The following is a 16,235-nucleotide window of genomic DNA, read 5'->3' as shown; positions in this document are numbered from 1 at the left end:
CAGGGATGTATCCTGGGATATTTCACTGTCCTGCTGGCTGCACGAAGGGGTCTCACTCCAATACCAGTTCTTAAAGGTTGTGAAACATAAGTAAATACGTATCTTACTGCCATCAAAAGAACAGAATGGTTGCAGCGTGATATGCTGCTTCTACTTACTAAAATCTAGCCTCAGATTATCTGCTGGAAATGATAATTTCCAAGTGATCTTCCTATAAAAAGTTCTTTATTTGGGTGATATTCCTTGATGGAGTTCAACTCATTTGATGACAATGGGTGATTTACTGGATTTGAGACGTCCATCAGCCACAAAAACATTCCTTTTGCCTGGCCTAGGGCCTGATTCTCAGAAACCAATTTATCTCCATGTTTTTCAAAACATGTACTCAAATGTCACTGCCTTTATTTCTGGAGCTTGCCCCAGCAAGATACTGATCTATATTTTAAATAGAAATGTTCTTAGAAGGAAGACCCTAGTCCAGCCTGATCTGACTATCCAACACACTGCAGAATGGCTGTGGTCAGAGTGACCAAACCCAAACAGCAAAGGGTGTCAGACTATTCCCTAATTCTCCTGGAACTTTCTACCCCTGGATCTCAGATTTCAGGTGCGCAGGAGCTCACATGTCCAGGCTTTACAGAGGGAAGTGAGCTGCAAGGATGTGGGACATCACCTTAAAAACAAGGTAGGAAACAACACCCAATCTACACTAAAGCTACTAAGCAAAAATGCTCAATTTACAGCAATTTCAGCTGTTTCAGGCAACTGGTTAAGAACACAGAAGTAAATTTTATCAAGGACACAAATAAGAATATCTTAGCCTTATAGTTCTTCATCCAAAGATTTAACACCAATTTTAGAACAGAGCAAGCATCATTATTCCCATTCCACAGTTAAAGGTCTATAAACCTTATGTTTGTTACATATGCAAAATAAGATAACATTGCCACCCTGGAGAGTTGATCTAATGGTCCAGCGCTCATCCTACAAAAACCTGGAATTTGAGGTAGGCATCCCTCTTTAAGTCCCTTGAGGCTAGTTTGAAACGAAGCCCTAAAATAACCATATGCTATTTTACATCAGTCTCCTGCCCTGTATCACACTGATCCTCTTACATCAGTATCTTTGCTCCTGCAATAATATGTTTGCTCAGTTGGGCATCCTAATTGCAATAGCTTCAGCAGCATCTGGAGATTCAAAGGAAGTCAGAAAAACTCCCCCAGCGCACCTTCTTGGTGGTGCATTACTGCGGGAAAATAAGGAAGAAAGAAAAACACCCAACAACTGTGTCCATATGTGCATTCAAAGCAATAGACAGAATAATGGATCGGAAAGGACTGACTGTAAAGGTCTAAATTAATGGAAGGCTTTTCATGCTGTGAGAAATTTTATGGGAGGAAGGTTTGCAATACTAACAGTTTTCCAAGAGGGACTTACCAACCAGCAAACAATACCCACCAGAACTATTTATTCTATATAAGGGAGGAGGGCTACAGGCTTTATATAAAAATTTGTAGCTTTAATTACTTAAACTGCACACTGTTAGAAAAGAAGAGTTAAAAAAATAAAATCTGCTAAATTAATTGACCAGGGAACATAAAAGGTTATTATGTGATGCCAATAGAGAGTGGCAAGTTTCTTCCTCATATTACTGTAATTGTTTGTGTGTCTATTTCCTTCAGCCCTTAAATATTCTCCCTTTAACTCAGCAATTTTTCTCCCCATGACAGTAAAAGCTATTCTGCTGAGAGTTCCCAGTCAACACTACATGGTCTTCAAGAGCAAATAATGACATTCTTGTGTGGGGCTATAACTGGGCTTAACGTGACCTTGCCTGATTTCCCTTTGGACCTAATGTATGTCACAAAAGGGAGCAAGGAGATCAGCACAAAATAGTCCAGTTCCCCATATCTCCATGAAAGCAACTTTGGTTTCATCAAACATTGATGTAAATATTCTCAGAACATGGAATAAAACCAAAAAGAAATAGTCATTGTAGTTCACCACTGATCAAAGCAACATTATCACAGATCAAAATAAGGTTTATGCCTGCATAAGATTGATGTCTACATATGGAGAACAGTCATTCCAGGCTTCCCTCCACATCCTCAGTAGTAGATCATCACCCATTCATATTTTCAGGCAGGTTGAATTGCACACAGTCCTCCACCAATTACAAAGGTAGCCTGGGGTGATTCAGCTCTTAAATCCTAATCTAAGATGCCTGTTCACAAGTGAAATAAATCCAGGCTGTAAAAACCACTTGGATAGAGATGAGTTGTGTGTTTGGAGCACTTTCTGGGTGGGAAAAAAAAAAAAACTTTCTAGGTGGAACGTCAGTGACAATAGAGTTGAAATAATACAGGACTTTGGAAAACGGCAGGAAGTGAGTGAGGTTAAACCACCAATCCAGGTAAGTTCCTGACCGAGAAACTATATGGATGCTGGAAGTAAGAATGCAACAGAAAACTGCTAGGCAGAATCAAGTAGAAATGTCCTTATTCTCATTTCCATTGCTGATTCACCTGTTACATGGGTGAAAATTCTCCTGAACTCTCATACCAGCTGGAGTTTGCCCCTCACAGTAAGGTTCTGTTCTTCCTCAAGATGTATACCACAAGCCAAAGTCAGCATGAATATATAGGATATAAAGCTTTTTTAGGGAAAAGTCATAAACTTTCTGTTTGCCCAGTTATAGCATTGGGAACCAATGGGGAAAGGTATCATTCACACCCCTGTGACAATGCTGTTCACGTGAGTCAAACCTACTGATGGCAGAAGACCAGTCTGTCCATACACAGATCGGGTTGCTGTGGGACAAATTGTAATTTAAAGTCCTGCTCTGATCTGGCCATAGACTGGAATTATCTATCCCCACTGCTGCCTTTGTACTAGCATACAGACCTGAATGAATGTCATATCCAGACATCTTCCACTGCTTTGCCCTTTTCAGAACTTTCAATGCACTTCCAAACTTACCCACACCCAGTGCTCCAACTGCACAACCGAGTCTTTAACAAACAACAAACTCATGTGGAACCAGGTGATTCTCGTAGCACTGTCGCACAAACTGAGTGAGAACCTGAGATAAGTGTGAGCTAGTGCAGTCTTTGTTGCAGAGTTCTTGATTTCTATTTCCGCATGATCCAGTTTTATGGGAAGAACTGGCTTCTGCAGCTCTTTTCCCACTGGAAATTCATAAATATAAATATGCTTACTGTGTAACAGGAAAGGAAGTTATAACAAGACATGGAGCTCAACAGCTTTAAAGCACCCACTACCACTTTTTTTTCATTATTCCTCCCTCCATAAACCCCAGCACTTTTCCCCAACAGCATCCTGAATGACACGTACCCTGGATGAGCCTCTGACAACCTCAGACAGCTGCTTGATGGCTTTGGTGCTAGTCGTGATGGTTTTATTAGTCTCCTGCTGGGTTGCATGCCTGCAGAAGAGAAGAGATGATGGGAATTGCTATTGAAATTAACTGCATAATGAGATGCTTACAGAACTTTTTCAAGCTGCAGAGCTATTGAGACAACACAACACACAGCACATGGAGCCACAGTAGGACTGCGCAAGTCCAGACCCTTCACCAGCAAAGACAATGGGAGAAGATAAGGTGAAAATAAGGGTAGGCAAGTAATGAGGCCATCACAGATGGTTTGTATTGCAACTAAAATTGTCAAAAGAAGGGCCACATAGAAAAAAGAGATGGAACTGGGGAGCTACCTGATGGCTTGGCCACGAGAATTTTGTACTCAGAAGAGGAAAATGAAGAGTCAGAAACTGTGCAGGACAAATTTACTTACCGTGATCAACTACCTGCTAATGACATAGCATCTCCAGGAAAGCACTGTGAATGTGAAGGTGCAGCACGGCTTTAAGAACACTTAAAAAAAAAGTTAGGGGGCCAAAACAGTCCACTCTGCAGTCATGGCTATTCCCCACCTTTACACTCTAAATTCCAGTGCCATTAATTCTTGTAAGCTCTCGTTGCTGGCTTCACTGTTCAGGACCACAAAGTAGGGGGAAGGGACATAAATGCTACCCAAAGATGTTTATTAGCTCAATCCAGTAATTCTCAAATTTTATACGGTGAAGAGGGCATTTTCAGCCTCTAAGCTTCCCCAGAGAGCACTTCATATCTTTTTAGTCAGAAAGGGGTGGTTTTCCATAATGCTTCAGTCAAAAACTCTGGAAAGGCTCAAGCAGGGTCTGGAGAAAATTGTCTTTTTTTGCTCCCTTAGAGGATGCATTTAAGCCATGATTGTATTGAAAAGACTCATTTTTTCAGGGTGGCGTGCTGTGGAGTGAGTGGAAATTCTTTGTCTAAAAAATGTTGGGATGATTATGACCCCTCTGTCCTGAAGACTCATGGTCTGTTCTGGCTCTTCAGCTCTTTCACACTTTTCTGTCAGTACTGTTAGAGTTCAACTCTTTCAAGACAGGTCAATTCTTTCAATCCTTCCTTTGAGGAACAAGGCCAGCCCCCTCCCAATCTTTACGAAACAGAACTTTAATAAAAAATAAATTGAGACCTCTCAGCAAGCACAGCACTGACTGTCATTTCCATCTAGTCAGGGACATGAACGGATGTACCACAAACTGCGATATTCACCCTCATAGAAAAGTTTGGCAATTTTTTCCCACTTAAGTAAGATCTCTGTGCAGACAACTCAGGTGGGAAAGCTGTCTAGGATAAAAATATACTTAATTTTATGCATCATACCTCCCAGGTATAAAAGTATAAGCTTAGTGTACCATGAAGATAACATCTCTTAGCTGCAAAGCAGTAATTCAGATGTCCTTTAAAGGCTGAACAAGCTCACAGAAGGCATAGACTCCTTTGGCACCACACATGAAAGAGAAAGAATCTCACAAGAAGCCAAGACAGGATCCAATAACTAGTTATACTCAGCTACCCTTAGTTAATTTAAGATATCATTTCCATATTCATTCATCAAAATGCATTTCATTTATTACGATCCCAGGACCCACTACACCAGCTGACTAATTATGTCACTTTTAATTTGAGATGCAGGAGGTCATCTCTACCACAGGAAGGTATTCCACATCGTCATCACATGAGAGGGAGCAGGAAATTGAATCATGTCACATCGCCTACCTTGAGGAACACACAGTAAGCCTGATACCCAGTCTTTCAGTCAAGTCAATCTTTCCACCAAAGCAGCAGTTTCAAAACTGAGACTTCCACAACTAATTCCTCTTAATGTAATATAAGGCACGGGAGTTGACGTCCAGTCATTTTGCAAATCCCATTAAATAATCTGCCCACAGAACGAACCAGGGATTTACATACCAGCAATTCCCCATCCCCAATGTAAAATGGTGTTCTAGTTTGAGCTAAAGCAGAATTAATTTTCTAACTTTTCACCTAAGCCTCATCTAAGTAACTTCATTTTCTGAAAGTTAACTGTATGCTTTTCAGACAGTGTCTATCTCTAGAAGTGATAATGCTTAGAATTTATGATTATCACAGAAGTAACAGAGCATCGGTATGCAGAAAGTCCATTGCTTATACTCATTCCTATAGAGACTGAGGTTACCCTCAAGTTGGTGGAATGCTGTAACTCAAAGAGGTGAAAAAGGGTCACACCTGCAGGGAGAAGCGGACAGGACAGTTGACCCAAAACTGACCAAGAGAATATTCCATCCCATACGCATTATACTCAGTATAAAAGTGAGGGATCATGAGGGTCAGGCCCTCTCCTTTGATGGCTGGCATTTAATAAGGACCTTGTCTGCCCTTTTGCTCTCTGATCCCAAATCCATACGTTCCTGAATCAAGTTCCTGAAACCAGCTCTCATCTGCCACTGAGTCCAGTCTAGGACCTTTCCCCATGCCTGCTCTGAAGCATCAGTGGTGATGTACAGTTCAGCAGGGGTGTTGTTTTTCGTATATATGTATATGTTTCATTATTTTCTTATTATTTTCTTTTTTATTATTATTAATTCATTAAAACTGTTTTAGTTTCTAAGACACATCTCTCTCTCACTTCCCTGTTCCCTTTCCCTGTGTGTGTGTAGGGAGGATTTGGATCACAATAGGTCACATTTAGCTGCTGACCAAGCTGTGAGGAGGGCTAAACTGTGACAAATGGCTTGTTAGGCTCATGCATCTGATCCTTCCCAACCTCTAAAGTCAAACAAAGTCTCCTTCATTTGCATTCTAATGTAAATTTTATGTTAGATATCTTATGTGATAAATCTACATGGCACACAAACTTTACACTGAACTGCTGCAAAATAACTGGAAGCAGGAGCACAAAAAATAAAAGTTCTGTTTTCTACCTCTTAATTCAAAAGGCATTTTATCCAAGATGCTGGTGCTTGATGTTGGCACCTCCCACTATGTTGTCAGCACAATTAACTTCATATTCTTCAGCCTCAGAGATATACCCAGGAATCATACAGTGATTATATTTAATTTACATTAAATACTATTAAGATGTTCCTTAAAAAAGAGGCCTTGAAACTCTACTACCCACAGCATTTTATTTTAATATGTAATGGTAACAAGACATGTCACTATCATCATCATCATCATCTTTCTTTATATTTCTCTCCCCATGGAAGTGTGGAATTTAATTAAAGGGGTGTCTCTGATCAACAAAATTTGCTTCTGAAAAAGCCTTCCACACAATAGTATGTGAAATACTCTGTCTGTGGAGATATTGAGTCTAAAATAGACTTATCTGTCTGTCTACAGTGCTACTCTGAAAAAAAAGCCCTCTAAGAGTAAAAACAAAAAGGGCACCTCTTAGAGAGAATAACAACTCTCGCTGTGCATTTCTGTATGCACAAAGATTGCAAAGACAATGCACTAAATAATACACGAGATGCCCGAGAGTTTCTTATGGCTGCTGTTTTCTTTACCAGAGAAGTACGGTCCACTGAATCCACAATCCCCAGTGTGCAGCTCCTCACAGTTTGTTCTTTGAACGATCATATCTCTAATTTATTTATCCAGTTTTAAAATTAGCACAGCAACCGTTGTGGATGCAATGATGTCCCTTCTCTGCAGGGACAGAATGAAGGAGCTTAAGTACTGTTTGTGCTGTTTCTTTGAGACATCAGATGAATGATCAAGTCAACAAAAAGTAATCAGACCCCAAATACAACAGCAAAGACTGAGGAAGGAAAGACCTGTCTGCCTCGTAGTGTCTGATGCCACTCAATAGTCCCAAAGAGCTTTGTTTTCTAGTTCCAGCAGGAGAAAGACATTTATGTTTATAATACAGGATATGACTTATTTAACCTTCAGATGATCCCTACTATAAGAACAATAATAAGTTTTTCAGGTACAGGATACCTATACTCTACTGGCTTACACTTCATTAGATGCAACTGCATAGCAATGAAGCAGCTTTGTGCACTTAGAAGCTTGGGTGGTCAAGTAAGTTTGGCTACAGTTAAGCCACGTAGAGCAGCATAACTCAAACCGTGTACTGGTATTTTGCACAGCAGCTGTAATGCTTACCACTCATCGCGGTTTTCTTGTACACAAAGAGGTGAAAATTATAGTACACAGAGCAGAGCACTGAGCTGTATGATCTGTGGCTTAAGCAGAAATAGGTTGACTTTCTGCATTTACATATATTCCGTTGTTATTGGAGACATAAATATGTAAGGATGCATCAAGCATGCATAAAAAAATTGTTCACACCATAAGAGTTTAACCAATCTCTTCCCTGTCTGAAAGCTGGATTTTGTGGAGGGTTGATGTCCATGGAAGCTGATGATAGGCCTCAGCAAACTACAAATACATGTATATAAAACTTTATTCATTGGCCACAGGCACAGCCATGGAGTAGCAAGGGTTACTTAGTCCCTGAGGCTCCTGTTCCCCTTTCTCCACCTAATACAGGTTCTTAACTTCAGAGCAAAGTGAATGGAGGTCCTTCATGCTCTGTGGAGAGGAGCACCTCCAAAGGGGCTGTAGAGAGGTCCACCCTTCAGTGGACCTTCAGTGGTAACTCGTCAGTTTTGGTTGTCTCCCACACAGCCGGGATGATCCTACAACAGAGTTAAGGATATTTCCAGAATGATCCAGGGCGATTCATTTAGCAGTTATGTTAGTAAACACTTATCTACAGAACAGAAACTTGTGCTGCATTAGACTGCTATAATTTACTGCCCCAAAACCAGCCCTATGTCTGCTCCTATTGGGCTGCTGACTCTGCTTCCACATTCAAGGAGCGTTGAATGCAGTGGGTACCTCTCACCTAGAAGTATTTTCTTGTAGATGTAAACAAAGCAGCAAGATGATCTAGGAGGAAAGGTTGTTTCACCAAGCCCTAAAGTATCTTTACTGCATTGTTAAGTCACTAAAGGAAGAAAGGCAAAATCTACTCGTTCTGGCTCCAAATTAACATTCACAACTCTTTTCTGTTGCTTTTTTTTTTACCCCCTTTTCCTTTAGGACCTGATTGTGCATGTTGAGAAATCATTTACAATAGAATTAAGTAAGAGCTCTAATTCAAGGCTGTCAGCAAACCCCGTTGCATAGGTGTAAATCACCCAGCAGAGTAAGAGTCAGGAGAGAAACAAACTGCTACTTTCAAGTTTCAAGCCACACAACATTCCATAATAAAAGCATCATAGATTTCCAATTTGCCTGTCACTTGAAAGTATTAGGAGATGTGGCATTATATTTCTTTAGGGAGCTTAGGAGATGGTCAGCGGTCGTGTGGGAAGAGAAGGAGAGGTATTTCAAATCCACCTGACATGGATGCTGTGTCATGTCTAGAGATGAACATGGCTATAGGCTGGCAGCTACAATATTAGCAGTTCTGGATTAAAACGTATGAATTATAGACAGATAGCAGTCCCCACATATTTCACCACAAAAATGTAACATACATATACAACAATATACAACAACACAAACCCTAGGAAAATTTTCCACCTTTTTTGCATTGCTTCTTAAAAATAAGCAATAAAAAAAAAAAAAAGCAGCAGTTATTAAATTAAAGAGAATATTTCCAACCTTTACAGAATTTGACCAGTCTTGGCAAGCAGCTAGTTACTCATTGACCTGCCACCAGAAATTTGGTTTGTGTTTTTCAACTGAAGTATATCCAGGACAGTATATAAGACCCCTTCTTAACCTCACATCATCTACAGATTAGTTCAGCACTGCATCAGGCTCCATTTGTCAAGTCATTACTGGCAGCTCGGAGAGCACTCAAAACAGGACCTCATGGGAAGCAGCTTAAGAATGTCACTGTCATTAGTCATCTCTCAAGTTATTTTTCCTTCTCCCACCCATACTATACCCAAATTTTAATTTTACAAGTTTCACTTTATTTCCTAATAAAAGAGCCCCTTGGATCCTTCACAAACGCCTTGCTAGCACTGAACTATATTACACCTCCCTCTCTCTCATTACCCAGTAAGCTTCTTAGCTTATCAGAGACAGAAATTAATTTAATTCACTATAATTTCATTTTTATGAACCCTGGTGCCTATTGATCATGATAGTCATTTTTTTCCCTCCAGGTGCTGATAAACTACTTACTTCTTTTTAACTGTTCTTGCAACTTAGTTTTTACTGAAGTAGACCAACTTTCTGCACCACATCCCTGCAGAAAAGCAAGCAGTCCCCTCTCCTTCCAGCCTGAGGACCTCAGTTGCCCTCCATGAGCTCTTAACATTCACCAGCATTGCCCTGATAATCCTTCTAACGCTCTAAGATAAATGGCATCAAACCGTGACTATTCTAATTGCTTTGCCTGTGCTTCCTAATTCTGCTGTGCCTTTTGCATTTCTGCACTAACGAGTGGACCACAGCTTAACATCTGTCATGGAAAGGTTACTGGGATGAATCCCTGCAGCAGTCTCAGCGGCATAGCCAAAGGTTCCAGTAACAACACCAGAAAGCAACATACAACCTACAAACAGTGTTATCAACGTATTTCTTCCAACAATTTAGTGCCATTTTTTTGCTGAGGCTCGGATCAGAGACATCTTTCCAGGGGTTTCAGACGCACTATGCCTATCTAAGGCTCAGGGCTGATGCATTTAGGACCCTGTAGCCAGAGTTAATGGAGCCAGTAAACTTGCAAGGAGAGACAGGGAATACAATGTGCTTTCTGTGTCTTGCATGTAGTCCACACAAAACATTTTCTGTGTCATAAAAGAGTCTTAGAAACTGGCCCCTTTCCTGAAATTTGCAGAGACAAGGACATTGCATTGTGTTTCTAAATTCTAAATCCTTTTTTTTGAAAATATGTATATGAACTCCAGTATAAGACAAGAGGGAATGGCCTCAAACTGTGCCAGGGGAGGTTCAGATTGGCAATGAGGAAAAATTTCTTCACCAAAAGGTTTATCAGGCACTGAAAGAGGCTTCCCAGGGAGGTGGTTGAGCACCCATCTCTGGAGGTATTTAAAAGGCAGGTAAATTATGTGCTTAGAGATATGATTTAGTAGTGGACAGGTACAGTTGGGCTTGATCTCAAAGGTCTTTTCCAACACAATAATTCTATGATTGTATGAAAAATTCCTCTTTTAACTTACCTGTTGCAGAATACAGGATGGAAGCTACAGACACAAAATGTAATAAACAACATACTGAACCCAAAGAACTTTGCGCAGATGAAAAAGCCAACTGATCTATCTGCTCAATATATTTTTTTCATTATATATATTCTTGTAGACATTAGCTCCTGTATTTCAGAGTAGCATCAGAAAGAAGCCCAAATCTCCTTATTTAGGAATTTCCTGGCCATAAAGCCCTTTATGTCAAATGTTTACTGAATGTGAAGTAGAGAAAGGGACATGCACAGGCTCTGCATGTGGCTGTAAAAGATGGCAGTCCTATCTATTTTATTTTAACATTAATCACAGTGGCTGCATTGCCATGTCTAGTTACTAGACCACACAACTTAACACTATATCAGCTGTTCTGTCGTTGGATTTTTTTTAAATAATATGTGCTGCCACATTATCAATTATAGGGCAACACATCCCCCTTCTTTTATGCCCCAATCCAAATCAATTGAGCAATCTGGACAGACTAAATGAGTGAGGGGATGCACAAGTGTGCATGAAAGTGTCCTACACACACATGTATATAAGAAAGACAGGGACGAATGGACAGGAGACAAATTGCACTGCAGATTAATTTAGCCTATTAACCTTCCCACACTTGTTCTCTTGGTTTTAGCATTTAACGTGGGTTAATACTCGGTATGACACTGTGAAAAGTAAAGATGAAGGGCACTCTACAGATGTGAATGAGTGATTGATTGCTTTAGCTCTTGTTGAGAAACTAAGCTGAAAGCGTCATTAATAAAAGAGCTAGTGCTTTGTACCTTGGAGTATGAAAAGTTTTGGTGAACACAGATGTAGATCTTTTGAGGCTTTATTCTGATTTTAAAAGTTGCTTTTGTTGTTTCATGTATTTTTCTTCCACCAAATTTTGCAGTGGTGAGGACATCCAAAGCAAACATATGCAAAAAATGAATAAATCACACAAATTTTTCAGACATAGGCATTTTCACCCCAGAAGATTTATGTTTCATTAAAAAAAAAAAAAGCCAACTTTCCTTAAAACCAGGCAATTTTAATTGAAAAATGAATCCATTTTACTCAAACGACTGCAAGGTGTTTTGTTATTTTGTGAAGTGAGTAAGAAATCAAAGGCAAACAAGAAGCTTGAGACACCTTTCAGCTTGCTGTTATTATTTATGTATTTTTAGTTAGGGGTATTAAAGCACAAAAGTTCCTATGTGTATACTTAAATTAAGCGATGTGCCTAAACCCAGTTCCTCAACTAGGATTTAAGTGAGAAAGAAAAGGCATTAGCAGTGATTGTACCACTGAAATTGTCAATGTGTGCAAACAAGCTGTCTTATAAACCTATGAAAAACGTCCACTTTTTGACTAGCAAGAAATCTAAAAAGAAAGGCAATGACCAAGCAATTCTTCTGTAGTCTAAGGTGCAAAAAATTGTGGTTTATAATGTCCAAGAAGCTTAGCTTTAAGGATTAACAAACATCTGGGAAGCATTTAATGTTCAACCATGGCAGGAATCAAGTGCTATGGGTTCCAGAAGGAAGCAGGTCGATAAAGGCAACACATCTGATGAAGTTACAGTGACATCTTGACTCTGTCCCAGGTAGCAAATGAAGGAAACATAACCACAAAGCTCATAGACCAACTTGGAGGAAGGCTTGATATACACTGATTTTCTTAAAGAATAACATGAAGAAGCTATTTCAAAAGAACTGCTTCAAAAGCCAGTGGGACAACAGGTTTGTTAGAAATCCACCTTTTGGGCATGGAAGAAAGCATTCATAAACCTTCATGTTGCAGTTAATGAATGTTGCACTGTAAATACCAATTAGTTAAGCTGTCTGGACAATGCAAATGGACTGGCATTTACAACAGCTGTTGAAGACAGATGAAAAACACACTAACTATCTGTTACCACACAAGGGCACTGAGCATTTAGCAAACTCCTGATGTATTTAATTTACTTCAGAACCATCACTGGCAGACGCAGGGAAGCAGCAGAGGCAGTGTCATAGATTTTGACAGGCAAGACAGACATGTATGGATCCCAACAACCTGGGTTCCTCTTAACATCTCTTTCTTTTCCACCTGGAAACTCCATTCAGATGGTACATAATAATGCTGAGTTTACTCACTCAGGATTTAAACACCTCTTCCCAGATAAGTCTACTTCAAACACATCCAATCTATAGAGTCCATGTGCAGCGAGATTATATACTTAGATAAACCTCTTCTGGACCTCTCATATACATACACACACCCCTTTCTGTCCACAAAACCCATGACCTTATTATACTTCTTTTGTGTGCTCAGACATGCCCATGTTCCCAGAAAAGACTCTACAGCACCTATCCCACTGCCCTGCGTCTCACCTCTCTGGTCTCAACCATTACTTCTGTGTGTCCCACAGAGAAGGAACTATATTTTCCCTCCCTATCATTTCCACACTTCCAATAATACACACTTCACAAAAAACAAACACCATCCCCACATTCTCTAATTCCTAAAACCAAACAAAAAAAACAAAAAAAAAACCCAAAAACTTCACACCAACTGTTTACCTCTATACTTCTACTTTAGATCCATCCCACTAAACATGACCCCAGCCACATCTCCTGAGCTAGGACACAATTTCCTCTTCCATTACATCTCCACGCACTTACAGAGCATGATCATTCACACACTTCACAACTCCAGCAACCAAGACTCTGCAGTCTGGTCCTCTGATCACATCTCCTCTGATATGGGATGCTCAAACCACCTCCTCACTCACCTAAAATTCATGCCACATTCACATCCACTGCCGTGTCCTGAGCCAGAAGTGTAGCGTTCATCCTCCCTGGTATAATGGTACTGGGATCATAATGGGAAGCTGCAAACAACGTTACCTTCACAGCTCCTTTCCACAGCAGTTGTTCCCACTTCTTCTGTGTATGACATCAATCTGCTTCCCATACCACGGGTTGGGAATCTCTGCTCTAACTAATGCCACGTCTGTTGATACTGGACTTGTTGTACCTTTGTGACCAGCTCCATTGACTCCCCAGCAAGAACAAACACAGAGGCATTTAGTGCTGCACAACTTGATGTGGTTTTCTCTCTCACCTTCTCCTCTTCCCCTGCTAGAAGGGATTTTGGAGTGCAGTGATATGCAGATAAGGAAGCCAGCTGGAGGAAAGAGGCATTTTAAAGTACAAAGTGAAGTGCAGAAGCTGAAGTTGGTAACAGTACTCACACTTTCTGAACATACTCCCTTTGGGCACTTGTGCCAAGATCTATTTTTCTTGATTTTTTTTTTTTTTTTGAGTGAGAGACAGGAGAAAAGAAAAAAAAGCTGAAAATAACATAGAGTAGAAAACAGCTTTAAAATATGTTTGCTTGAGAGCAAGACTCTTTGTTGCAGTTTTATTTTGTTTTCATATTGCACTTTGTTCTGAAAAAGCATGGAGATGACAAAAAGGAATTGTGCTGGGAAGAGAAATGTATCTCAGCAGCGTACTTACCACCTATTGCTCCATCCCATATACTTCATATGCCTCTTTAAATCTGACATCTCTGCAACTTTCTGAACATAAGGGCAAGCTGTGAAGTGCAAGGGAAATTAATATATTTACCCTGCACAGAGTGCAACACCCTCAAAATATAGAGTTCTTGATCTCTAAATACTTTTCTTCCTATCTCCTTCATTGTCCTTTCCATTCAACTCTGCCTTGCATCGCCTTTCTAGCAACACTTTAATTTAGCAGGAGAAAGACGTTTCTGTATCTTTTTAGGAATGATTAAGTTTCTAGAAAAGAGACAAAAATCTTAAAAGAAATGCTACTGATGAGGTTTCTCTGCTCCTCAGCTCTACATTTCATCAATTTAAAGATCCTTCAGATTCTCAGGTGACAATAATGCCTAATTTCCAGTGTACCACAAGTCGCTCTTTCCCACCATCCTCCTACTGACATCAGATCATAAAGCAGCCTAGCAGTTAGATTACAAAAACACAAGGCACTTTATTGGCCAATAAAACACCTGCAAGAGCGGCCATGTGAATGAAGACCCCATTTTGTGGGACAATAAATTTTGCACTAGCACCCGAAAGGCATTGGTATTAAAGGAATTGTGCAAATCACCATCCGTGGTCCATGACAAAACATCTTAGGCTGTGGCCAGAAGGATGAGTACCTCCAGAGGGAGAGCAACAATTAAAATGCACTGCCGATGGTCCAAAAAATTAAACTTCAAAGAGATACTTCCCTAATAAGAGCAGGGCACAAACATACAATAGAAGGATAAACAAACAAAATAAAAGAGCTGAGGCAGTTCATTATAAATCAACAGGCTCTGAGATTTGTTTCATGTAAGGAAAGACTATCTCTTTCTGCTGGCAGAAGGCAATGGACCAAGTATATAATGAACCCAGATATAGCAACTCTGTTTACAGTGAGGGACAATGGAAATATTCAATTGTTCCAATCCATTTACATGTGAAAACTGTTAGTCCCGTTATCAGAAACCTCTGCTGCTGATAGCAAATTTGTTCTCTAGGGGGAAAAGAGATTCAGCTTAAGAATTGCTGTTGAGTCCAATGCAGGTACTTGAAAGAAGAAAATTACCTGATGAAAGATCAATAAGGTTCCTCCTCTCCCTGAATTGAGGGTTATGTGCAGAATAATGTATTCCAGGGACTGATTCTCTGTTGCCTTGCTTCAATGCAAGTTATTGTAAATGTAACTACCATAGGAAATTATATATTTACAATCATCTTGTAAAAATCCCATTGCATTTGTGCAGGTAGGGACACAGGAAGAAATGAAAACAGAGAAAGTCACACTCAGTGCACCTCAAAAGCAGACAAATCAGCCCAAATATTTTCATAAAAAATGGTTAAGTGTCCTACATTTATGCAACAGCTGCCAAAAGATTGTGCACATGGATCCAGCTGACAAGCTACTTAAATACAGAGGAAGATCCATTTAAGGCCCAGGGTACCACAGGAGAGGTGTTACTCAAGCATGTGACTGACTTTTCCTTTTAAAATAAATAGATCTTGCATCAAAACAGGGTCAGACTGAAATGTAATAAGCTAAGGGGAAGAGATTCTACACATAATTCTTTTTCCTTCCTTTCCTAAATGGACAGAAGAGTTTGTTCAGCTGAAAACTGATTTTTGGAGTACAATGAAAATCTGGAGAACCTCAGTGACACATGATCTTGGGTAAATTGTGATGGCTTGGCTCATAAGGAGTAGAAAGAGATTTTTCCCTCGTACTCGTTTGCTAGCTAACTCAAATCTGTCAGATGGTGTGCACTGTGGTAGCACCAGGAGCCACATTACCAACTTCAGTTCCTGGACTGCTTCTGAATGATCCCATGGTTGTCTAAATAAGACCATTAAAATTAAAAGGTGAGGTTAAGTCATTAGATTAGGAAGCAGATTTTCTCATGCTGCAAAGAAATATCTTCCAGTCTTTGTACTTCTAATCTTGAACTAACTGTCAGATGACACTACCGCATTCAACTCCCTTGGTGTTTGGGGGACTGGCCACCTGTGACACACTGAATTTGAGGTCATTTTGATGTACTGCCAAATGGGACTCCTTACCATCCAGTGTTAATTCTTTCACCGACATCAGATCAGCCAGATATCCCAAAATAGCTCTTGAGTCTATTTTCAGGACTCTCTCTAACTGACCAATATA

The 16,235-nt window shown here is 40.0% G+C and overlaps 1 protein-coding gene across 7 annotated transcripts in view; it reads right to left on the bottom strand.

The window, feature by feature from the left end:
- The window catches only part of TSNARE1 (t-SNARE domain containing 1), a 520,265-nt gene that overhangs the window by 280,799 nt on the left and 223,231 nt on the right, over positions 1–16,235 (bottom strand). For all 7 annotated transcript variants that reach the window (XM_054057786.1, XM_054057779.1, XM_054057785.1 and 4 more), the window contains one exon: positions 3,355–3,445. In XM_054057786.1, coding sequence (XP_053913761.1) covers positions 3,355–3,445 — 91 coding nt within the window. The remainder of the gene's footprint in view (positions 1–3,354; positions 3,446–16,235) is intronic.

This window comes from Cuculus canorus, chromosome 2 (genome assembly GCF_017976375.1).
Source record: "Cuculus canorus isolate bCucCan1 chromosome 2, bCucCan1.pri, whole genome shotgun sequence".
Classification (NCBI taxonomy): Eukaryota; Metazoa; Chordata; class Aves; order Cuculiformes; family Cuculidae; genus Cuculus; species Cuculus canorus.
This window is presented reverse-complemented; position numbering and strand designations above follow the sequence as displayed.